Source organism: Sander vitreus, chromosome 22 (assembly GCF_031162955.1).
Source record: "Sander vitreus isolate 19-12246 chromosome 22, sanVit1, whole genome shotgun sequence".
NCBI lineage: Eukaryota > Metazoa > Chordata > Actinopteri > Perciformes > Percidae > Sander > Sander vitreus.
The window spans coordinates 8,993,093-9,018,644 of record NC_135876.1 but is presented as its reverse complement, the minus strand read 5'-3'; the positions used below and the strand labels follow the sequence as shown (position 1 = coordinate 9,018,644).

Sequence of the window (25,552 nt, the reverse complement as noted above, 5' to 3'; positions counted from 1 at the left end):
AACGAGCAATCTAATTGATTACTCCTCCCATCTTAATAACGCCGTCACCGTTACTGCCAAAAAGCAGTAATAATTGAAGCTGTTGTTTTCATCAGACCAACTAGATCTCTGAGCCGAGAAGCAAAGACTTTTTTTTAACTGTTCTTCCTTGGTTAGTGGGCAGCGCACCAGACAAGCACATACATGATGGGGCGGCCTCTAGCTCACCCAGTAAGTGCATTTGCCCCATGTAGGCTGAGTCCTGCAGCGGCCCAGGTTTGAATGGTATGAATTATGCGCATGCGCAGAACGGATTTTACAGGCGGCCTATGGCTGTGGCCTATATCCATATCTATGGGCTGTGGCTATGTGTTGTCGGGGCCATGGCCGGGGCGTGTCAGGAGACAAGCTTGTAAATAAAAACTGAAGTTGCAGACTGAAGTCTTCCTGTACCGGAAATACTCTTAATCGCCCGAGGACCTTCAGAAAAGTCTCCGTATGTAAGTAGAGGATGAGTCTCATTCAGTTTGTTGGTGAAACAGCAGTAGGCTACGTTTATTCAGACTAGAAGCACATTGATTCCTAAATCACTTTTACCTGACAGGTTAAACGACACAGTCAATGGTTACAGGTGAAAAAGTATAATGCTATGTGTGGAGCTACTTAATGTAACCTAAGTACTTTATTTTTTTGCTATACAAGAGCGATAATAACCATTTCAGATGTTGTTTCTACCATATCGCATCGAAAAATTAGGAAGTTTAATACTTTATTGAATGTGTGATGTTTTATAAATATATTTACAATCTGGCCCAATGAGAGAGTAAGATACTAGTCCGATGAAGAGATAAAAACATTATTTTAAGTTTGTAATAATTAATGCTCTGTCCTCTTTCCTGTGTGTCAGACACAATGGCATCTCCAACCCCTCTGTCCAAGGCCAACACCACCTTCTCTCTGGCTTTGCTCAAAAAGTTTGGAGATGACGACAAGACGGCAAACATCTTCTACTCCCCTTTCAGCATCTCTTCAGCCCTGGCTATGGTGATGCTGGGGGCCAGAGGAAACACAGCCACACAGATGTCAGAGGTATAATACACACACACACACACACACACACACACACACACACACACACACACACACACACACACACTAACTCATAAATGTATGACTAAGTCATAAAAGTAACGGATTAAGGGCGTTTTCACACCGACAGCCTTTAGTTCGGTTGAATCGAACTAGAGTTCGTTTGCCCCGCTGGTGCGGTTCGTTTGGACAGGTGAGAACGCGGCATTCGAACTCTGGTGCGCACCAAAAGCGGAGCAAACAAGCGTACCGAGACCTGCTTGAAGAGGTGGTCTCGGTACGCTTTCAATCGAACTCTGGAGCGGTTCGTTTGTGGCGAGAACGTGATCCATACTTGAACCGCACCAACTATACATACTCCGCAAGTCTGAGCTAATGTCTCCTGTAGTCAGGTGTGTTTAGTAATCTGTGATGCAGCAGACTGTAGCAGCTTCAATGTTTCTCTCACAGTAATAGACTGCGGTCGAGTTTGCCATCCGTCACTCGTATCTCCGTGGTCAAACCAGCTGCCCTAAAATTGGAGACAGATGACGGCAGAGCAGAGCAAAGTCTCGGTGACCAGAGCAGACGTAGTAACGTCTCTTGCGTAATTTTAATGAAATGAGCTGGTTTGACCTCTAGACCAGAACACAGGACCTTAAACTTCTCATCTCCAATCCTATCTATAGAACTCCAGCCAGCCAGGTCGGGTGGCAAGCCAGCGACCCCGGCAGGCACCCGCCGGCTGTCACGTCAGACTGTGGAGCTTCTGAACTCCGACACAGTCGGACCAAATTTGCAATTAGCCCTCAATTTTCTTAAAACGGCCCATATTTGAGCTCTACATAGTTGATTTCTTGCATAAAATTCATCATAGTAATGAAATAGCAGACGAACAATGTATACAATTTCCAGTTGTAGTTCCAATTAGACAACCTGTAGGGGGACCGAAGCGGGAAAAGTTCTCTAGTGTTGCTTTAAAGGTGCTCTAAGATGATGTTGGGTGACGTTACTTCTTGTTGACGTTCGAAGTATTTTCAAACGAAACAAGACTAGCTCGTCCCTCCCTCCTCCTCATCCCGTCCCCTCTCCCTCCCTTCCGTGCTTCCACGCACTAACTCCCCAACCCCCACCCCCAAATCCTTCTTGTCGGTTATTGGCTGGAGCGCTGGACCACTGTTTGTGTATGTTTCGTGGTGCCGGTTGGCACAGTTTGTTTTTGTTGCCGTTTGTGGAGCCTGGGCTGTCTACAGAGACCGCGTTTTTTTACAGTGTGTTCAGGGGACAGGCAGCTAGTTTGATTGGGCGGGCCAGCTGTCAATATGGGTTATTACCCAGTGTGCTTTGCTGAATGGTCTCAATGTTTTATTGTTTTATTTCATGTGACTACTAGTTTACTAGAGGAGTAACTTAGTATTTGAGGTAATGCAGTAATGCAGGAAGTGTGCATTTAGTTTCCATGCTTATTGTGTTTCCACCACAATGTTAGTGATTAAATCTACTGAAATGGCCACCACACCATAACAGAGGAGTGTGATGTGTAAGATGAGAAAGCAGAGGTTAAGTCATGTATGTCATGATTCTAAAAAAACAGTGGCTATCTGTATATCTTTGCCAAGTGCAAATCCATACAAAAAGCATCAATAAATAGATGGTGAGGGTCTTGCCTTTTTTTCCCAATCATTGTGGAGGGTCATAGAAAAATGTATTGCTGGCGAAGGGAGATTCAGGTCTATTTTGACTAAAGATACCAAAACTCCTCCAGTAGCCCTTCAATTAAAAAACGAACAGTCCCATAGACAATAAATATTAATGACTATTATAATCATGACAATCACAGCGTTCACTCTTACCATGCTGCCATGCACAATGTAGATAGTTGTAGAATGAATTTCTAAATTATTAGGAAGTATAGGGTTTCATTTGGTAAAAACATTGTCAAGCTTAATTTATGTCTATCTAGAGATTATCAGTAATATAACTGTAATAGAATAATAAGTGATTTACACTTTTACACCTTGAGGAGAATAAACCATCTCACACAGTGGCAGTCCGTGCACCAGAAGAAACAGAAGGGCCTTGGCAATAACAAATACACTAAGAAAATCAGTGAAAACTAAATTCTAAAGAATTGCTAAAGCAAAGCCGCACCCAGATGACTGGACTGGTGGAATTGTGAGAATGTGGGAGGGGCAGGACCTCACTCAGTCTCCAGTCATTTGAAATGTTGTGTAATATTGTGAAAGATTACACAAGAAAAGTGAGCGTACTGCGTAGTCTAGTTACTCACCATCATTTAACATAATGTATTCAAATGCATAGCATGGAGCACTAAAGTCAACAACTTAAAGAAAAACATGGCTTATTTAGTCTATATTCTCATCACTTAACAGCCAAGATGCCCAATATAATATACTGTTTATAATAGACTGGTCTGTCAATGCTCAGTGCATCTCTGTAACAGTTGTCTCCTTTGTCCACAGTGCCTGAAAACCAAGGATTGTCAGGATGATGTCCATGTTAGCTTTGCCCAACTGCTGAGTGAGCTCAACAAGGCTGATGCTCCGTATGCCCTCAGTGTTGCCAACAGGCTGTACGGGGAGCAGTCCTACCAGTTTGTTGAGGTGTGTGTGTTTGTGTTTCAGTATGTGTGTATGTCTTCATGAGTATGTGTGGTGTCAGAGGCACTTATGGGAATATTTAAGCTCTGTAAGAAGGAATGATGAATGAAGGAGTGGAGAGCAGCTGCTGTCCACTTCCTCATTGTGAAATAATTCCCTGGCTGTAATGACTTTAAATTTCACTAACTAAATTAAGTAACTGTTGTTGATGCTGTCAAATGATAATTTTTAATTGCAATTAATCGCTGAATTTCTATGTTTTATCACATGATTAAAATTCTATTATTTTGCATTTCAGAACTGTTTTTAAGTACATATTAACAATGGAAAGCAATTCTTATCAGTGTATCTTGAATGAATCAAATGAATGCAAAGAAAGTGACTTTATTTAAGCTTGACGTGCTTCGGTGATATTTTAATTCGGCTTTACACAATGTGCATATGGCTTTCGACCCGTCCGGGAGTTTTGGAAAACAAAAAGCGCCATTCAGAATTTCGTTGCTGCTGTCTTTCTCCATCATGCCTGCAGCCTGCAGCAGCAGGATGTGTTGTTGCGAGAAAGTATGGCAAAGTGCGGCAAAGGGTCAAAATAGTAGCCTGTTAGGCACGACGCGAAGCTGAGTGAAGTGAAAATAAATTAATAAATGGCAGCATGCGATTAAAAAAAATGTACGCGTTATGCTCGGCCCTTAATCGCATCGCGATTAATGCGTTAATGCTGACAGCTCTAGTGGTGTCAGAGGCACTTAATATTTAAGCTCTGTAAGAAGGAATGATGAGTGATGGGAGTGGACAGCAGCAGCGTGATTGTGAAAATGCTCTTCTTGCTGTAGTGACTTTTAGTTCCACTAACTAAAGTTAAGCAAAGCGTTTGTTTTGTTTGGGTGATCAGAATCAGTAACTGTGTTGTTGATGGTTCCAGGATTTCTTAGGAAAAACCAAGAAGTACTACAACGCAGAGCTGGAGACCGTTGACTTCAAAGCCGACTCAGAGGCCGCCAGGCTCAACATCAACAGCTGGGTGCAGAAGCAGACTCAAGGTGGATCATACACACTAACATTAGGGGTGTGGATCGATATATCGATTCAATCATCAATGATCCAATATTATCAATACAAAGTGAAAATATTGATACGTATCTCATCTTTAAGTGATAAAATGTGTGATTTACACCACTAACTAATATGCACACAACACACATGGAAACATAGCAGCAACCATTTTTCAACACTTCAGACTTGCTTTCAGTTGTGTGATGTCTCAATTTTGTTTTCCAGATAAAATTAAGGATCTGCTGGGCCAAGGGTGTGGTGGACAGCCTGACCAGGCTGGTGCTGGTTAATGCCATGTACTTCAAAAGCAACTGGAACAGTCAGTTTCAGCAGCGTGACACACGGGATGCTCAGTTTAGACTCAACAAGGTAACACTGCTCAAAGGAAACATTTAATTGACTGTAAGTCAGTAAATATGGGTTTTTAAATCAGTAATATGGTAGCATAAACTATTTATGCCATAGACGCTAATTCTGACTTCTTCATTGAAAGTAGTGAAAAAAGGGTGAAGGAAAAAATTCAACATCAGGGCTAGGGTTGGGTACCGAACTCGGTAGGGGAGAAAGGGGAGGTAACCTTGCTCCTTATGAGCTCATAAGGAGTAAGAGTCCAGATCGGCCCATCTGAGCTTTCATTTTCTCAAAGACTGAACAGGATACCCAGGGCTCGGTTTACACCTATCACCATTTCTAGCCACTGGGGGACCATAGGCAGGCTGGGGGAACTCATATTAATGTTAAAAAACCTCATAAAGTGAAAATATCATGCCATGGGACCTTTAAAAAAAGTTATCAGTTTAAGTGTATTCTATATTTAGATTTTTTCACCACTTTACCTTGCCATGAGAGAGCCATGTTGAAGTTTATGCAGGGGAATCTGAAGGGGTTCCTTCAAAGCCACCAGACTCCTTTGACCAAAAAAGTCATTTTACCTACCAGAACATTAGGAGCTGCTCGTCTACCACTGCCTCAATCTCTTGGTTAGTTTTTGTTATTGAATGACTTTGGTGAATCCAAACTAATCCTTTAAAACACCAAAGTCATACAATAACATAAACAAAGTAACTGATCGAGGCAGCTGTAGACCAGCAACTCCCATCTTCTGCGAGGAAAAATGATTAGCAGTGCTAGCTGCTGCCAATTTTTCTCAGGTTAGCGCCGTGAGGAGGTAATCCCAGCCCAGACTGAATTTCGTTCTAAAAGTCAGTGTGTTGTTTTCAGAATGACACCAAGCCGGTGAAGATGATGAACCAGGAATCATTGTTCCCTTTCTCTGACAACCCTAAAGCCAACTGCAAGGTAATGATGCCATTGATTAATTCATTAAGTGTAACTGACCAGGCAACAATCAAACTAATCATTTATAACTTTTTGTTAAACAGGATTTAATGACATTTCCACTGAATGTGAATGATTCAAAGGAGAAAGGATGAGAGTTTGGTTATGATCCATTTTACCATACAGTAACTGTGAAACTAACTGCCTAAAAAGTTTTTGCATGTCATCCCATCTTGTTGATACACATAACACAGTTGTCACACCAGTATATATATTTGCTGTAATGTTTGAAACCCTCTGTTGAACAGATCCTAGAGATGCCTTACAAAGGGAAGGAGCTCAGCATGCTCATCTTTTTACCCAATGAGATAGAGGACAGTACAACAGGTCTGGAGAAGGTAAGACACACACACACACACACACACACACACACACACACACACAGAAACCCACAGACACAGACAAACTAATCATTGATTCTGCGTCCACCTCCAGCTGGAGAAGCAGCTGACCTATGAGAACTTTATGGAGTGGACTCGTCCAGACATGATGGATAATGTTGAGGTCCAGGTGGGGCTGCCTCGGTTCAAGATGGAGGAGACGTATGACATGGAGGAAGTCCTGGTCAGCATGGGCATGGTGGATGCCTTTAAAAGGCCAAACTTCTCTGGTAGGACACGTGCCTGGATCATATCAGATATATTCATAATCATTGAAAGAACAGGCAGATGGAACCTGAACTGTCTCCTGTTAGTTTAAAAGAGACCACAAGTTAATACCAGTCTTGTATAAAGTACTTGAAAGCAATACTTGAGTAAAAATACAAGTATCTTACCAGAAAAAGACTTGACTGGTAGAAGTTAAAGTCACCTTTAGAATATTACTTGAGTCTTAAAGTATCTGATATTCACTGTACTTAAGTATCAAAAATAATTTGACTGATATTAGATGTACTTAATTATTAGAAGTAAAAGTAAAAAAAAAACTTTGGTTAAAACTTTGGTTATGAACTTTATGGCCAAAGGGGTATAACGTTATCTTCATCACCACTGTCGTCGGGGTGGTTATTGTCTGTTACAGCAGGTGCTTCCATGACACTAAAAGTTATTATGCTTCCTTCTCTTCTACTTTAGTTTTGGTCTATGTTTTGCCGCTTGGCAACAAACAGGCATTAGGTCACAAACTGGAATGGAGTAGTGGAGTAAAAGTATACAATTTATTTAGGAAATGTAGTGGAGTAAAATTAAAAGTTTCCAGAAATATAAATGACAAAGTAAAGTACATATACTACTACAGATACTAAATCCTAGTACAGTAACAAAGTATTTGTACTTCGTTACATTACAACACTGGTTAATACAGGTTCTCCCTAATCAATTTGCTGGATTCATGTTGTGAGGTAAGACCTGACGTTATATTTATTTAAAATATTCCGTCTCCGTCTTTGTGTGACAGGCATGTCTCCTGCCAACAACCTGGTACTGTCAAAAGTCGTCCACAAGGCTTTTGTGGAGGTCAACGAGGAGGGAACTGAGGCTGCTGCTGCCACTGCTGCTGTCATGATGCTGGAGTCCTGCATGATAAGTCGTCCACCCGCCATGTTCATCGCAGACCACCCCTTCCTCTTCTTCATCCGACATAACTCCTCCATGAGCGTTCTCTTTGCTGGCCGATACTGCTCCCCTGAGTGAGCAATACATCGTTTAGAGTAGTGTTTCTCAACTGGAAGGGGGGGGTTACAATACATCTAGTATTGGAACAGTGTACCATTTTATTTGGTATAACAAATGTTAAGAATTACCACTCTAGAGTTTCCTAAAGCTAATCCCACCCTGAGTTCCCGTCACCAGAATGATGAGTAAAAACTGCGGTGTTGAATGTTCTTAACTGTGACTACTTGTTTGCATCACTTCTTATATGAGTGAGGGAATGATTCTGTGTTCATCCTTAACATTATGTTCTTGCACTGTTCTTTGTATCTTTTTCCCTTAATCTCAATTAAGGGGAAAAAAAATAAAATAAAAGTGTGTGCTTCACAAATATTATTGTCACATTAGTTTTTTTTAAAACACACATTTTTATTGAAAATTTTGTGTGACAAGATTAGGGTTGGGTATCATTTGGGTTTTTTCCGATACCGGTGCTAAAACGATACTTTTAAAACGGTACAACGGTGCCTGAACCGAAATATATATAATATATTTATAATGTATATAATATTAAACATGATGCGACGCTTCTGAAAAAAAAAGTCAGGCCCAGAAATGAGGCACAGAAATGTTCGTTCTTATTCGGTCTCGTTACTACCGTTTATGTCGGAACAGGCACCGCAAAAAAACACTTTAAATCCCCAAATCTAGGGGTGTTACACTATTCAAGCGTGACTGTCTAATAGTATTTTAATTAACATTTTAAGGGGATTAAATGCATCTGCAAGTGTCTTGTTTTTCCAGTGTAAAGAAATAATCCAGGCTGGCTGTTTTGTCAGTTACTCCATCCTACTCCAGCACAGTAGGTGGTGCTAATGCACTGCTATGTTCGTGCCTTGAGTAGAAAATAAGAAATTGGAAGTACACTTCTGGATAACTTCCTAGTTGTCATGTTTGAAGTTAATGGAAAAACGAATCGCCTTTTAACGAAACATGACGACAATAATACCAGAAATCTCTTAAAAGCAAGCTGAGATGAGAGAAACGGAAACTCTGGCTAACGTATTCCAGCTTAAAGACGAGAAAACTAGCTAATTTAGCTCCTAGTGAAGCCTGCTAATCAGGTTTCCCCCCGCTTGGTTGCTGATGGAGAAGCTAATAACCAAGCTCACAGAAAAACATGTCCTTTTCACGGCTTCATTCGCTTTACGACTGGCCTTGGTCGCTTATGGAGACTACCAGGATAGGACTATGGTGGTGAAGTACACTGACATTGACTACCATGTGTTCACAGATGCTGCAAGATTCATTACTGAGGTAATAGAAGTCCTATAATGTATGTGACAGGGGGAGGACAGTTAAAGTAACCTTAGCCAGATAAAGCTAATAGGTCTACTAATACATTGCTGACACCAATAGTTGAAAGGAAAATTCTAAAGTAAATTTTAGATACTACTGTTAGCAATATAATGCTAATATCATGCTACGCTACTTCTACTACAGTCTTTTAAAACGTCAAACATTCAAGCTAAACTTCAAAAATCAAAAGCTATATTGCAGAAGCAAATAATTACTTTTTATTCCACTAACGTTACATATGTTTTTTTTAATCAACTACTAACAAGTTACTCGTTGCCTTTCAGATTACGATTTTACATACAAAACATATGATAGTTTAATATAACATGTAGTATTGTTACATAAGGTGACCAGATTTCTGAGACAAAATCCGGGGACATTTTCAGCTCAGAAGCGTAAAAACCTCCAAAACAGGTAATGTTTTTAATCTTTGTAAAACTTAAAACGGGGACACTGCTCCAGGGGCGTCACTAGACCTAGAGCTGCACTGGGGCACAAGCCCCCCCTAGGGGGGCCCATGGGCATGCTCCCCTGTAAGGACATTTAGTCTATTTTAACGTTTAAATGCATCAATCTGGTGCACTTTGAAAAGAATTTCAGAGGTTAGACTTGATTATTCTTATCTATGGATGGAAATATTTGTGCGGTAGTCTGAACTATTTTGCACTTCAGAATTATAACCATGCACACACAAGTGGAATAGTTTTTTCTTCATATTTTTGCACCTTTGACATTGGTCCAGTATTAAACGAGACAGCTGCAGTCGGCAACTGCAATTTCGGGTCTGTCAGTCACAGTGAAAACCGGGGACATTTCCGGGGACAGCTCCAGCTGGGGACAGGTCACCGAAACCGGGGATGTCTGGTCACCCTATTGTTACAGATATAACTCCCCAACATTATGTGACGCAGTTAAATTTAACTCTACCTCCACCAGCTACACCATTAAAGTACTGCGTATTGCATATCAATGCCATTCTGCATCAAGAGTACTTGTACTAGCTAGCTAAGTACACTTTGTTGCTATACTTCTGTGCAGTACTACATCATTTAAATATGGGACACTTTTGCACAGGGGCAGTCCCCGTACAACAGATCAACCTACCGCTACACCCCTCTCCTAGCTTGGCTGCTCACCCCTAACATCTATCTCAGCATGGTGTTTGGCAAGATCCTCTTCATTGTGTGTGATGTGCTGTCAGGACTGCTCATCTATAGAATCCTTCGCCTGAGAGGTCTGGGCTCAGAGGTATGTTTTGTTCAATCTGTTCCTTGTTGACCATAAATGCTTTTATTAGCATGTTTTATTGATAATTGCTGACCATTGTTGCAAATATATCATTTTGTCCTGTAATACAACAGTATAGAGTCTTCTTGAAAATGCAGAGTGCACATTACTTGTTTGTTTTTCAGACTGCACGTCGTGTTTGTTCTCTGTGGCTCCTTAACCCCCTTCCAATGGGAGTATCCAGCCGTGGGAATGCTGAGTCAATCCTGGCAGCCCTTGTGCTGGTGACATTACTTTGTATTGAAGGTGTGCTGGTGACATTACTTTGTATTGAAGGTGTGCTGGTGACATTACTTTGTATTGTGTGTGTGTGGGTGTGTGGGTGGGTGGGTGGGTGGGTGTGGCTTCAAAAACACATTTTATCTCATAATTATATGGCAAAATTATGTAGATATCACTAATTGTGTAAGGTAATATATACACAGCTTCTGTGCCAATACGTTTTTACCGTTTTTCTTCTAGCCAGGCATCTGATATGGGCAGCCATATTCTATGGTCTGTCAGTTCATATGAAGATCTATCCTGTTACATATGCTCTGCCCATCGCTCTAACCCTGCGCACGTTTGAGACCAGATCCGAGGAGAACTATAAGAGGTGGAGGTGGAGGAGGTTCATTGGATTTATGGGAAGCTTTCTCAACCGAGAGCTGTTTCTCTTTGCAAGTGTGGCCGGAGGAGTTTTCTTTATGCTCACAGCCCTCTTCTATTATATGTGAGATGAACACAGAAATTGCACACAAACACACAGTAACAAGGTTTTCATTTTGACTGTGATGTTTTACTCTGCATAGGAAGTATTACATATTACAATAGGTGTTTAACCCTACCAAACTATTTTTTGCATGGAGTTAGATTTCTCCGAAATGCAGACATGTCCTGGTTCTGTTGTTCAAGTGTAAAAAGTCCAGAGAACTTAAAGGACAGTTCCGGCGCGAAACGAACCTAGGGGTTAATAACGGATGTGTACCCACTCTGTCGTTCTCTGGGACATGTTTTCATGCTAATTGATTGTGTTTGTAGCTTAAAAGAAGCTAGCATGGACCGCTGATTAGCTTACAACGCTAGTATTCAGGGCACAATCTTCAGACTGTACAAAACACTCTTGGGTGTTGCGACGCAACAGGTCCCACTCCGTGCAACACAGACACTCCTGTTCGGCCATAGCTTCACAATGTCCGCAGGTACACCACCAGTTTCCTGAAATATGAGGCATAGCTCTCTCTCTCTCGTAGCCCTTTCACAGAGCTCCCGCAGCTCTTCATTCAATAAACTGTCTGTACTTACAAAGTTCAGTTAACATGTAGGGACACTCGCTATGCTACCGTTGAAGTTTGGTGATATTTTGAGCCTTTTTAGTGGTACAAAATAGCAATTTATTTTTACTTTCCATGTGCCCCGAATACTGGCGTTGTAAGCTAACCAGCGGTCCGCGCTAGCTTCTTTCAAGCTACAAACACAATCAGTTAGCATGAAAACGTCCCAGAGAACGACAGAGTGGGTACACATCCGTTACTAGGTTCGTTTTGCGCCGGAATTGTCCTTTTAAAAATGATTCAGCTGGTAAGACATGATTTGTTAAAACTCGCCCTAAAGTATTCAGATGCTACAAAACATGGTGCTTAAAATATCTGATTTAAGTATTTCTAATATGACTTAATATTAGCCTCTCCACATCATCCCTTATCTGAAGAAATACACGTTCACATGAAATAAATAACACTTTAATAATCCTCTCCTGTATTACCAGGTATGGATGGGAGTTCCTTCATGAGACCTACTTGTACCATCTGACCAGAAGGGACATCAGACACAACTTCTCTCCATACTTCTATATGCTCTACCTCACCACAGGTATTCACTGCTCCAGCCATTTATAGCCTCCTAGTGTGACAACTTACTGCCGACAGAATACAGACCAGCATGAAGTTAAAGCTCATGGTCAGCTGCGATGAAATGCTTGTTTATTGAATCAGTTATAAAGTTGAAAGTATGTTTATTATGTATTTTCCTTGTTCCTCTGTGTTAATTGGGAGTGTAAATTTACAGGAGATGATGCAGCTTTCTTAGACTGGCCAAATGTTTTTGTCTTTTGTTGGTACAGACGGCAGGTGGAGCCAGTGGCTTGGCCTGGTAGCTTTCTTGCCACAGCTCATCCTGCTGTTGGTGGCATCATGGGCCTTTTACTCTGACCTGGCCTTCTGCTGTTTCCTGCACACCGCAATCTTTGTCTCTTTCAACAAAGTCTGCACTTCACAGGTACATAGTCTAAGTCGAGTTTAGATGATGCATTTCCAGTTTGATATCACAAGTTCATTAGGTGCTGACACACCAACCTGATTATCGGCCGTCGGACAGTCTGGCGAGGTCGGTGACTCGAGTCTGTTTGGTGTGTTCCGTGCCGTCGTCAGTCGGAGGAGCCGTCGGCGTTCATTTGGGCTGATTTGACATGTTGAATCGGCCAGTGGGCAGTCGGAGTCAACGACCAATCTGATTGGTGGAGTGCTAGCCCTTGACTAGCGAATCAGTGCACTTATGTTAAGACACTTACCGGAATTGACGAGCGGGATGAGCACGACGAACGCCTCTCAAAATCTCACGAAAATCTTTAAAACTGACCTTTGTCAATAAAAAAAAAAAAAAACAGACAGACTGTACAAACACGTTTCAGTGACTTATTTTCGTAAAATACGAGATCGTATTCCGAACGAGCCGCCATTTTGGTCGGCTTTGAAATTCGGGAGAAGCAAGACCCACGTGATGCGTTCATTATTTTCCATTATTTTTTTTGGCCGACAATACAGATTAGCGCCGCCTGCTGTTACGGAGACGTATTACGTCTCGCGCACGCGCAGAACGTACGCTCAAGTCGGCGTCGCTTCGGTGTGTTCCGAGACACTTTTTGGACCGACGGGAGCCGAATGATCAGTCCGACCGCCTTTTCTGCCGACGGTCGGCCGTCGGGTTGGTGTGTCAGAGCCTTTAGGGTTACCTCTTAGTGTTACTTGTGAAAAAGGAGCTAATTTGTGTATTAGAACTGGTTCCCACCCATCAGAAGTTAATTTGTTTTGTCCTCCAGCCACAGGCACTGTGAATATTAATGTAGTTACAATATGTGTATAATATTACATAGCCATAGCTCACACCCTTCTCAGAGCATTTAATAATGTTTGCCTGTTAACCTTTCATAGTACTTCCTGTGGTATTTGTGTCTACTCCCTCTGGTCATCCCACATCTGAGTCTGTCACTAAAACAGGGAGTGGGACTGCTGCTCCTCTGGTTTGTTGGACAGGTAAGTCAATTTATCGCATTATCGGACAAAATCCTCATATTATAACAAACTGTCATTAATTCTATTGGCATTAAAATAGTGCATCTTCAGTGGTAGATGCATTGATGCCTTCCAGTCAATGTCTTCCAGTCTCTTGTTCACCTGTATCGATTCTTATATTCACAATATTAAAGCCGAAGTAACTAAAATTCATGTTGGTATGAAGAAAACTATTATATTTCCTCTCCACTATCAGGGTATCTGGTTGGGCCCAGCCTACTTCCTGGAGTTTGAAGGCTACAACACCTTCCTGTTGATCTGGCTTGCTGGATTGCTCTTTTTGATCATCAACTCCTCCATCTTGATTCAGATCGTAGCCCATTACAAACCAACACAAACTTCACAGAGACTGAAGGTTGAATGACATTCCAGTATTTTTAACTTAAGATGATGGACTATGGATATATGTTAAAAAATAAAGTGTTTATTTTGTTAAGTCTCCCCAGTACTTAATTACCTAAATAATTTTAGCCCAGAACAGATTCATACAATGGCATTTCCTGTCATTCTTTAACAACCATGATGTTAAACAGCTCTCTACCAAAATATTTAACACACCATTCAGATGTTTTTGGTTGGCATTGTCATTTCTTGAGGATTGTAAGCACTTTCTCATTCCAAAGGGAAAAATAGGCTGATTGTGTATAGCTGGGCTTTTTCTTAGTTTGTTGGGAAAATACAGTGACGTGTTGCGCAAATTGCTGTGGCAGATCACACCATTATGTTGGTAAATCATTGTGAAGAGTTAGGGTTATACACTTATATCTTCATATATCCAAAGGATGTATGTGATAATAATATATCGCCTTATAAGTAACACATATGACATTGATATAGGGGCATATATTACATTTATATTACATATGGAATGAGATGTGATTTTTAAAGACTTCCTCGGCTGCAGTGTGCAGTTGTGACCAGTAGGTGGAAGCATTCTCCAGCAGAAGAAAAACGCTTGAGCGTCTATCCTTGTGTAACCCTCACAGATTAATCAGTCAACTGGAGCATGAATACAACCAAAAAATCACTGTATTATGTAGTCTCCCCCTAATCTCACTTGAAATTATTAGAGCATTCACTAGTCCTGTATGTTCAGATCACGTTTGCTGGCCCTGCCCAACGGGATTGATTGTGGGAGTGCATAACAGTAATATTAACATGTATTTGTGGAAACATGTGCGATACACAGTAGAGGGTTGAATTAGTGGCTTTCCTGAGACATTCTTGTAAAACACTTTGTCTATCTGTGTGTGTGTGTGTGAGAGAAAGAGAGCTTACTTGCTTTTGTGTTGTGTATGTGTATGTGTGTGCATGTGTGTATGATTCACGGTCAGCTGTGGCCTGCATGTCTAGTTCATGATTCACCAGGTTGCACTCAGTAACCTTTCAACTGGCTAGTTGCCCCTGGGCACACTCATAAACCATTTCATTTTAAAACTGCATCCCACTGAATACCATCACATTCAGCTGTATATTTTGAAATCCCTAGGACTGAAAATATGAATGTTGTTCTTCTTCAACACATTTTTTTTTAATGATTTAATTCAGGCAATCCCAACCAAACTCAAACTCATTTGACAAAATCAAAATAACAATTATTCTAATATTTACTGTGATATCCACATTTTTAATCAATATAATAATATTGAATATGCATATTGAAGTCAGCTAAATATATAGTGATTGAGAGTGCTCACTTATTCTTTCATGTTTTGTTAAAAAAACATATTCATTACTGAATCACATTAGTTGTTTGTAATAATCAGCCTAAGTATGCAGTGCACAGATCATATTAAGCAGAGATAACTGAAGGATGTTAAGTTTCTGTATGGGAGGGGCGGGGTCATTTGGACTGTTCTGCTGAAGCGTTGCAAAGGCTCATGGGAAAAAACATACGTCCTGAACGGTTTCTGTCCTAGTTAAAGTGTGTTATAATACTTTTCTGTAATTGTTTTGGGTGTGCATTAACGTTATCTGGGTTTTAGTTTTCTATGGTTGATTTAGTGTTCATGTTCATCAACATTTGTTGTTGCACCATGACCGAGACCCCGGGGGGGGGGGACTGATGGGGTCTGGGCCGTGAGGTAGAGCATGATTAACCACAGTCATGCAGAGCACGTTGGAAATTACAGCCTTTGAATTGTCATTCTTTCTGTTTTAATGGAACTAAAGTATAGAATAAAACTATTCTGTAACAAAGATAAAAACATATTTATGAAGATTATATATTTCTGTAGTTTTGATAAGAAGAGCATGATGTTTCATATTTATTATATTTGAACAAAAGTAAACTAAGTTTACTAATGATTTTTGGTAATGACTACTAATGTAAACTTGATTTGTCTACTTCATCAACTTACCACTCTGTTAATACAGCTTGACCTGTTAAGTTTCACCTCGTGTAAAAACTGTTTAAGGCAACGGTTTCCACGCAAATTTCTAGTTTCTAATTTGGGATAACAGTGTAAAGTATAAATAGTTGAAATTGTTAGCTAAAAGTAACGGATAAACAGTTAAAAGTAATGGATAAACAGTTAAAACAGTTAGCTGAAAGTAATGAGTACAGTAACGGATAAACAGTTAAAATACTAAGCCAAAAGGGCAAAACTATTGAAATAGCCAAAAGTATGATAAATAGTTGCAATGGTTAGCCAAACGTGTTGGGAAAATGGTTAAAAACAAAACAACAAATAAACGTAGTACATGAGAAATAACTGAAATAGCTTATTCATAAAGTTATGAATTTTCAGAACTTTGCTGTGGTTGTAGTACAACAAATTGACAAATCTGACTCAATAGTAAATAACACCCAGTTTCAAATCAATTGAATATATTTGGAACATGCTGGTGGTTTGGAGGGGTTTGAGTTCATCTGTCACAGCTGTGGGAAAAGACAAAAAAGATGGGAAACTACTGCTTTAAAGGCATTGACAGAGCTAAAGAAAGTAAGCAATAAAGCATAAAGGTGCTGTCTATTGTTCGTTAGCTAATTGTAATCAGGAAGCAAGATGTGGCAAGGTTGTGGGGGATATGGGCGTGGGATTGCGTGACTGTCTTCCATATGCTTTGTAGGGTGTGTGTATATGTGCATGATAATGTGCATGCATAAGTGTATGAACATGCGTGTCTGTGATATACCCTCAAGGATTCTCCTCATTGTCACCGGGGGATATGGGGAGGGGAGATGCGGACATTGTTGTGTGTGTGTGTGTGTGTGTGTGTGTGTGTGTGTGTGTGTGTGTGTGTGTGTGTATGTGTGTGTGTGTGTGTGTGTGTGTGTGTGTGTGTGTGTGTGTGTGTGTGTGTGTGAGAGTGAGAGAGAGAGAAGAGTGGGTGTAACCAATTAGGGAAAATGGTGTGCAGAGCAGCAAAGAGTTGGGTATGAACGGTCACGCAACCTTGCATGGTATAGGATTATAAGTCTTGGTCTGCACACAAACGCACCCACACGCTCTCTCTCTCCCCCCACCTCACAGATACAGCTGTCAACAAGCATCAAACACTTGCTTACACTACAGTTGCCCTAAGCCATCACTCCTCTCTCTTGATTGGATGTGCGCTTTTCATTGTTTTCACCCCTTTCCCAAGCTAACTTCTCTTTTCTCACCTCTAGGTTTTGTCTCTCCACTTCTCTTCCTCTCTGTTTCGTTCTTTGTCATTCTCACCCCGTCATATGGCGTGATGGTGTGCGTGCATGCTGACAAATATTAAACATTTGAAGTCAGCCTCATCCGTGGATGATTCCATACTTTGCGCTTTCGCAAGTACAACAAAAGATCGGATCTCTACTTTCATTCACAATTTTGGGTGTTTTGTTCAATTTTTTAACATTTGAAAACAAAAACAAAAAAAGTAAGAACTGTTGATTTTCTGTTTTGACCCAGGAGGACGATGCATGGTCGAATGGAAGACAACACAAGTGTTATGTACTTCCGTTTACTTTGTTGAGAATTGCTCTCTAAACCCTATCTCTTGTAAAGTAAGTAAGTAAAGTTTATTTCTAGAGCACATTTAAACACAGTTTAAGCTGACCAAAATGCTGTACAAAAAAGCACTAAGGTGCTGTATTAACCCTTGTTTTGTCTTTCGGTCCCGGTGACCCGATTGACAACACAAGGGTTATTAAGTACCTGTTCAAGTGAAGGCCCAACAACTGAATGCAGAGTTACACTCAGGACAACTGGAGGAGGAAGGAGGATCTTAATTGGATAGTGCAGGTTTAAACCAAGAGGAAGAGAACAGTTCTTCTCTACTGTACTGTGCGGGGCCGAATGGGTGTACAGTACATCAATACTGATATATCACCATTGAATAACTTTTTGCATACTGAATCATCAAAATACTGTTCACCAGAGGAATTAACAAGGGAAGTGTACAGTTATGGGAAGTGTTTAAAATGGAGAAATGCTAGTTTTGAGGATACCAATTATATTTTACCAATGATATATTGACACAACACACTGACCCATACATTAGACCAACATGGACATCGTGCACATGAGTAACTTCGTTACTCAACGTGTTTTTTTGTTTTTTTTTATGCACGATAGTGTGAACCATATTATTGTAAATCTAGTCTATTTTAGCCACAGAATTCCCATTCGATTAGTTTTTTAAATGACAGCACTTTTAAAGTTTAAAACATATTATATTTACACGACGTTACCATTTTCAGGTATCTTTTCAGGTTTTGTTTGCTCTATTGCTTCCATATACATTAAGTTCAATAGGATAATAAACTGAATCAAAAAGCTTAATTCTTAAAAATAAAAAAAATAAATAAATAAAAAAGTTCAAGACCAAATAAATGTCATACCATGTGCTATGTTTTTTATGTACTATATATGAATGTTGGTCCTGGAACTTATCTTATGATATGTTTTCTATAATATTGTTAAAGATGAAGGTGAAGATCAGAACAGGATTAGTAGTCTGTTCGCAAACAAACATAGTGGATGTGGCTATACTCGCTACACAAACATGCAAATACACACACACACTTACACACATGCACATACAAGCTCGCAATCATCCCAATAAGTAAAATCTCCGCACTAACTGATCCTTGTGTAACCTGTAATTCCCTATAAGCTATAGTCTTACTGTGGTGAAACAAAACCGAGCTTCTGGGAGGGATTAGACAGAGGAACGACGATGGCTGTGGAATCAGTGGGAGAAGCTTGTTAATTAACACTTTACTTGAAGGTATCTACATAAGAATGACATGACACTGTCATGAACACACGACACTGTCATGACACATGAACCCTAACCCTAACCATAACTTGTCATGACAAAAACCGAATGACACCTACTAAAAGAAGCGTTATGTCATAAACGTTTATGACTTGTTTATAATGTTTATGACACGTTCATGACAGTGTCATGTCACTCTTATGTCGATACCCTCAAGTAAAGTGTAACCGTCTTTCAAATCAGAGCAAACCAGTGAGTGACCCACTGCAGTTAATGGTCATATAGGATCAAGTGTTTAAGCAAAAAAAGAGGTTAGAGGTCAAGCTCAGCAGGATACATGGCTGTACTGACGTCATCCTTATCACTTAGCATCATGCCTATAACACATGCCATGCATTTCATTGTTTTTCTGTGGCTCTACCTAGCCAAGTGCCCACTCAATTTAATGCCAAGAGCGATTATTCAATCATTTAGTTTTTTAGTGTTACAGTTGTAATAAAGCAAAACAAGAAAAAAGAAACGATTCTTTCCCACTGAGTCCCAGGGTGTCATCTAACCTGCGTTTTTGAATATGGCCACTATGCAAAATAGTGCTGCACAAGAGGACACTACTCCTGCCGTAGCTACTCCTGTGGTGTGAGTTCAGTTATTTTTCTTATTTAAATGAATAGTTTCCATGTTCCAGTGTTGTAATTGTTAGAATCCCAGCATTTGCTCTATTCCTAAACCTATTTTTTGTGTTCTATTATCTGCAACCACATGGTTTGGAAGTTTCTTTTGACCTAATTTATAATATAAGAAAAATTAGATGGCTTGCTGATGGCCAGCCAGACTTTAGAAATGGATAATATTTGTATTTCACACTGAAGCCGTAAGAACTAATCTATTCACTAAGGGCTTTACACAGCCACCAAAGGCCAAAGGGCATTAGTAAATGCCCTCTGCATAGACCTCATATTCATTACTGTGTAACAAAATGACTCTTTTGGACCCTGAATTTGGGCTCCGAGCCACTATAATCTACAGTAATGGTGGGTTATCATTTAATAATCTTGCATTGCCAGACCTTCCTCCACAGCGCTGCGCAGGAGGGTCTGGTTTATTGGCATTTCTTTAAACAAATCACAATCGTCATGGGCGGCACTAAGCAGCGGGCAGAGCCACGGAGCCTCTGCAAAATAACCTCGGGAAGGAACTTGTTTTGGTGGAACGTGTACGTTCAAAAGTTGTTTTAGTCGTGCAACAGAAAACTCAGATTGGACAGATAGTCTAGCTAGCTGTCTGGATTTACCCTGCAGAGATCTGAGGAGCAGTTAACCATAGTCCTCAGAAATCCACCGGAGTTTAAAATGCCAACACAAAGAAAGCGGACGGTACCGGAATCCTGGAAGTGGAACGTCGTGGATATAGATATATCACTTAATGGCCGTTCTCTCTGTCACAATGCAACTTTTATACGACTGATATCTGGACATGGTGATAGAAAAATGCTGCGTACTGTAATCCAAACTGTGCTACTCTGTTCAGAGGGATAAAGAAAATAGTGAATGTTCAGGGACTATTTTAAACCCATCGGGTGAATTCAATGAACTACCTAATAAGATAGAAGTCCGCCTCTCCTGGGAATCCTGAGGACCAGGACTTTACGACAGCTTTTAGGTTACATCTCTCTCTCTCTCTCTCTCTCTCTCTCGCTCTCTCTCTTCTTGTTGTTCCCTGCTTCTATTCTTGCCTATACCTCTCTGTGGAGACCAACATTCCCCTGGCTCTAGCCCATCTCCTAGACAGTGGTGAGAGACTGGTGTTGAGTTTCCCAGATCGTGTGAAGGAGCTGTCATGCCAACTTTACAGCACATTAATCATACAGGCAATGTGGCTAGAGATACTCTGTATCCTGTTCTGCTGAGTATTTATTATTAATAGAGACACAAATCCAAAGGATGAGACCATATTTGGTACTGTACACGTAAAACATTCAAAAGCTACTAAGGAGACAACGATGTTAACCGAACAATACATTTGTTTATTTTTCATTCTTGAAAGCATTTATGAGAGCAGGAAACCATTAGATTAGTAGAGTGACCTTGTTGTACATTAGTTTACATTATTTGATTGAGCTCCATGATATTGACATGGCATTGTTAAAGAAAAAAAAACTATCTATAGTGAATCTAATGTATTTCTATACAATGTATACGTTTTTTAAACATTGTACCAAGCTTTTGCAAAGGACTTTCTTTCACAAAGCCACGTTGCTGTATGCTTTCACTCGTCTATTGCAAATCTTACATGATGGATACAAAGGCTTGTCATTAACAGTACAGCTGTGTCATATTCATATTCAACGTAGTCTGGCCTGCTTGGTTCTTTCTCTGAATGATTGTAAAGATTTACAAAGATTATGTTTACGACATTTCCTCTCAAATTACATTTCATCTGTCCAGCTAATTTAAATAGCTCACGTTACTGTTTTGTGTGAACAGTTAACTTCATTTAATATTGTATGTGGTGTTTTCTTTTGCGGGGTGAAAATGTTCCACCGAAACAAGTTCCTTCCCGAGACTATTTTGGAGAGCCACCATCGCTGCGTGCGGAGCTTAACGTTGCCCAAGACGATTGTGATTGGTTTAAAGAAATGCAGACAACCCAGACCTTTTTTTCACAGCGCTGTGGAGACAGGTCTGACAATGCAAGACAATATTCAAACGTAACTAATTGTCTGTAATCTGATTACTGTAGATTAGGGCTGGGCGATATGGAGAAAATCAAATATCACGATATTTTTGACCAAATACCTCGATATCGATACCGCAACGATATTGTAGTGTTGACTATCGTGGCTTTCACAAAATATTTACACAATGAGATTTTTGATAAATAATCATCAGTAATGTGGATATAATGACTAAGTGGGTAAAGGCAAATAATAGAACAGTTACAACAGTCTGGTAAGTTCAGAAAATGACATCACTTTACGGTAATGCAGCCTTTAAAACCAGGAAAAGACCACACTTAAGCCATATTACAATATCCAAAATCTAAGACGATATCTAGTCTCATATCACGATATCGATATAATATCGATATATTGCCCAGCTCTACTGTAGATGTGTTTTTTGTTTTAGTCCAGAATGCCATTAAATGTAATCATGTTGATATGTTACTCGCCCACCAAGCTGGCAGTAATTTGTTGCCTTGTTTATTATTCGCCTAATGGCAAAAGAACAACACTTCACCCAGAGTTTCCATTTAAAGAAAAGTCTTTTAATACATAAGTCCCATTTGCAAAAAAACACGTAGAAACATTGGAAGACACTGCATATGTACACTGTGTTCGCTACCTTGCAGCTACCTCCTCCATGAGACAAGTATGACAGTCTTTTTAACAATTATCAAAAAGATAGCAAGAAAATAAGCCATATTTATTTACCTTAATGAAACAGAAAAGAAGTAAAAAATGTAGTTTTTAAATTATACACTTTTGCCTCTTACAATAAATACGAATGATCAAACATTTATTGAAATGAACACACACTAAGAGAAAAAGACAAAGTCACAACAGTGACACCATGTACAGTTGTGCGTGTTGACTCAAAAAACCTGTCTGGGTAGGCTGAACTTCAACTGAACTACTCCCAGTAGTGCAATTTAGAAACTACAACAGTAGCTCCACAGAACTGAGACTCTAACATTGAATCCAATGTGGTGCTTTTAATGCATTTGTGCAAACATATTGATTGTGAAGACAATGTCTGATGTTTTCGGACTCAAAAGACAACACGAAAAGTGTATATTCATTTCAAAGGAAATGTGTCATATCTGCAGTGAGATAGGCTGTATCGAGTTGAAATGCCGATCTTGCCTAAACACTAATCTAAACTGTACAACATTAGCTTTGATATAAAATTACATAAATCTATCAATTATTTGTATGTTCAACAGGACTTGCATTACTTAAAATGATAAAATGATTGTGCGCATTGCTAGAACATCAAACCTGTCAACAATATTTTCCTTCAATTCAAACAAACACTTCTACCTTGTCCAACAAACCTTCAACTGATAAATAACATCGTCATTTAACTGACGCAGACCATCTTTTTTAGGTCCAAGTTCATCTCAGGTTCTGCAATTTAAAGGGCAATTCTAGTGTGATCTTTTATTTCTGCCACAAGGAGGTGAGAGCCAAGGAGCACATGCTTGAACCACAGGTGGTGGTTAAGGGTTAGTTTCCCTACTTCCTGTGGCCCCCTGTTCTAGTTTAATAAACAGATGTAGTGAATATACTTATACTTTGGCCAATAGTTTTACATGTTTTGGTCCATTAACTACACATTTTTTCAAAAGGATTCTGCATTTGCAAGGAGAAACCTTTTTGTTTAGTTTTTAAACTGTCTTTCTTGGTGTATTTAAGGATGCTCTGACAAAAGCATTGCATTGTACGCTATGCTCGCAATTCAGGACACACATTTAGGGTAAACAAAGATGTTGTGGAAAAGATAATGTGAATTTGGTTGTGTCACACATTAAAAAACTAATTTTTTGCAGCTGCCAATAGATATCAGAGTTGTTGAATGCCATAATAATGAGTGTTTTCAAAACAGACCCTGGTTGCAAACGTATTATCTGGCAACAATTATGTAACTTTGACCAAACTTTTTTTTTTACTTCACTTGATTCAGTTTCAAGTCTCATTAAAGTTGATTTAGTCTAAATGAAGTCTAAATTGCATAGAAACCAGTAGATCCCATTCATACATCACTGGGGGCAAGTAAAGAAAAAGGTAGGTGATTCATAGTTAAAGCACTTAAACATGCAAAACCACCATCAAGGCAGATTATCCTTTAAGTTGTTTTCACGGACTCCTTATTAGTCATCTCCCTTGATAAGCCCAGCAGTAGGTGTAAGTCATCTCATGTGTACAATGTTTGTACGTCTCTTTTTACAGCAAAATCTTTGTTCCTCCCACAAAGGACAGGTGTACACAACACGTAAAAAACAAAATAAAATTGTGTTTCTAGACGTAATTCGTCTCATTGTCACTAAATCCAAAAGTGCTAGGAACCAACTACAAAATGTATTCCTTAAAAACAAAATCATCTATCTATAAATTGGATTCAAAGTATTATATTTGATTGTCACAATGCTAACACTGGAACCTGAGCCTTGTTTGTGACCCCTTCATCAAATAGAAGAAGTCATGTTAAATGTTAAAATGTTAAATCCTGGGAATCCTTTTGTAATGCTGGTGCATGTCGCGCAATACAAAGTACTTTAATGCACACTGATATTGTGTGTGTGTGTGTGTGTGTGTGTGTGTGTGTGTGTGTGTGTGTGTGTGTGTGTGTGCATGTGTGTGTGTGTGTGTGTGTGAAATTATCTTCTGTGTTTGCACTAATCGCTTTTATGGCAAATAAATGTAGGGACTGGACTTGTGGTGCCCTGTGCTCATAACACATGGCATAACATTCCGTGGACCAACCATCATGGACTGGCTCATGTCATGAGCGCTCTCAGACCACGGGGGGGAGTCCATGGGCTCCCGCTTGATCGAATGGACCAGGCTGTGCCCTTTGAACTCATAAGTGTCGTGCTTGTTGTAGTCCGGGTGCATGTAGGCCTTGTGAGGGTCTTGTGAATAGTCCATGAGGTTGACTGATTGGTTGCTGCATAGAGAGTCTGAGTGAGAGAGTCTCTGAGGACTAAACTGGCTGTTGTCATTGTCATTGCCCAAGTCTTTGTCGCATTTTAAGAGACGGCCGGTTGTGTTCCCGCTGTTGTTGACTGCATAGTTCTGATAGTTACCGTTGTTGTACGGCGGGCTGATTCCTGCTTTCCCTCGCTGACAGGGCGAGTACTGCGGGTCATAATAATCTGCCTCTGATTTGAGATGGAGGCCTGAGCTCTGGTCGTATACCCCGTTACCATAGCGACGGTCGATGGCCTCTGGGTCGCGGCAAGCCCAGGGTCGTCCGTAGACATCGCAGCCGTTCTCAGAGTCCGAGTCTTGCTCTACCTTGATGGGTGGCATCTCAGGCATCAAATGGCCATCATAGCATTCCCCGTAGCCGTTCTCGTTCTTCACCAGGTCCACACAGTAGGCATCTGGGTCTGTGGGAATCTGGACGTTCCCATAGAGCTTAGAGACAAACACCTCGTTACCTCTGCCACTGTGGCAGTTGGGGGAAAGGCGGTATGGCTTCCCATACTGGCCGGCCTTGTTCATGCGGTTGGAGGGGATGTAGCCGACACCTTGGCCCGCTCTCAGGGGACCTGAGTTTGGCCGCAGAGGCCAGCCGCCACCCAGGCCTGGGCTGACACCTTTATGGGGAGCCATAGTGGACTTGCAGTAGTTGAGGGGCTCCTCCTGGTTGTAGAAACCCTCAGGGCGGTACTTGAGGTTGTATTTGGAGAGTGGGGTCCAGGGAGTGTGGTGACCCCGCTGGGTAGCCCCAGGAGTGGGACAGGAGAGGAGGAGAGGGTCGGCTATGTCACCCATTCCTCCACTGAAGGAATGCCTCCGGAGGTGTTCCCCTCGCTCACTGTCAAAAAGAGGGATCAGGAAAGGGAGATCATTAGTCATGAAACAAGAAGACAAACCAATCAGTGTAGATTACACAACGTTTCTGTAGACCTTGAGGACATTCAAGAAGAGATGATCTCTTAAACATATCATTGGTCTGCCCAGATATCCACATGGGAATGTCCACAAATGAAATGTTTTTTCTACTGA

At 40.5% G+C, this 25,552-nt stretch overlaps 2 protein-coding genes and 1 pseudogene across 4 annotated transcripts in view; 2 read left to right on the top strand and 1 right to left on the bottom strand.

Annotated features, from left to right (window-relative positions):
* Nucleotides 1-539: 539 nt before the first annotated feature.
* On the top strand, nucleotides 540-8,039 carry LOC144537039 (leukocyte elastase inhibitor-like; annotated as a pseudogene). The gene is made up of 9 exons (XR_013503803.1): nucleotides 540-610; nucleotides 887-1,068; nucleotides 3,531-3,671; nucleotides 4,591-4,708; nucleotides 4,947-5,090; nucleotides 5,943-6,020; nucleotides 6,308-6,397; nucleotides 6,495-6,669; nucleotides 7,455-8,039. The product of XR_013503803.1 is annotated as a leukocyte elastase inhibitor-like (transcript).
* Nucleotides 8,040-8,555: 516 nt separating this feature from the next.
* pigm (phosphatidylinositol glycan anchor biosynthesis, class M) lies at nucleotides 8,556-14,055 on the top strand. 2 transcript variants are annotated; one of them, XM_078280942.1, is made up of 8 exons: nucleotides 8,556-8,965; nucleotides 10,082-10,255; nucleotides 10,420-10,540; nucleotides 10,757-11,006; nucleotides 12,042-12,145; nucleotides 12,396-12,550; nucleotides 13,483-13,584; nucleotides 13,820-14,055. In XM_078280942.1, the coding sequence occupies exons 1-8, from the start codon at nucleotides 8,795-8,797 to the stop codon at nucleotides 13,985-13,987; spliced, it is 1,245 nt and encodes a 414-aa protein (XP_078137068.1). In that variant the 5' UTR covers nucleotides 8,556-8,794; the 3' UTR covers nucleotides 13,988-14,055. The 2 variants fall into 2 exon arrangements, with proteins under 2 accessions (XP_078137068.1, XP_078137067.1); XM_078280941.1 differs by having other exon boundaries at nucleotides 10,420-10,570.
* Nucleotides 14,056-22,061: 8,006 nt separating this feature from the next.
* ahrra (aryl-hydrocarbon receptor repressor a) overlaps nucleotides 22,062-25,552 on the bottom strand; it is a 73,331-nt gene continuing 69,840 nt past the window's right edge. Inside the window, exon 9 of the mRNA XM_078280514.1 lies at nucleotides 22,062-25,361. Coding sequence (XP_078136640.1) covers nucleotides 24,224-25,361 — 1,138 coding nt within the window. The 3' untranslated portion in view covers nucleotides 22,062-24,223. The remainder of the gene's footprint in view (nucleotides 25,362-25,552) is intronic.

Excerpts from the sequence above, each read along its gene's own strand:
- pigm (XM_078280941.1), top strand. The coding sequence starts at position 8,795 with ATGGAGAAGCTAATAACCAAGCTCACAGAAAAACATGTCCTTTTCACG. Across the intron at positions 8,966-10,081 it reads CTGCAAGATTCATTACTGAG|GGGCAGTCCCCGTACAACAG; the intron begins GTAATAGAAGTC and ends ACTTTTGCACAG. Across the intron at positions 11,007-12,041 it reads ACAGCCCTCTTCTATTATAT|GTATGGATGGGAGTTCCTTC; the intron begins GTGAGATGAACA and ends CTGTATTACCAG.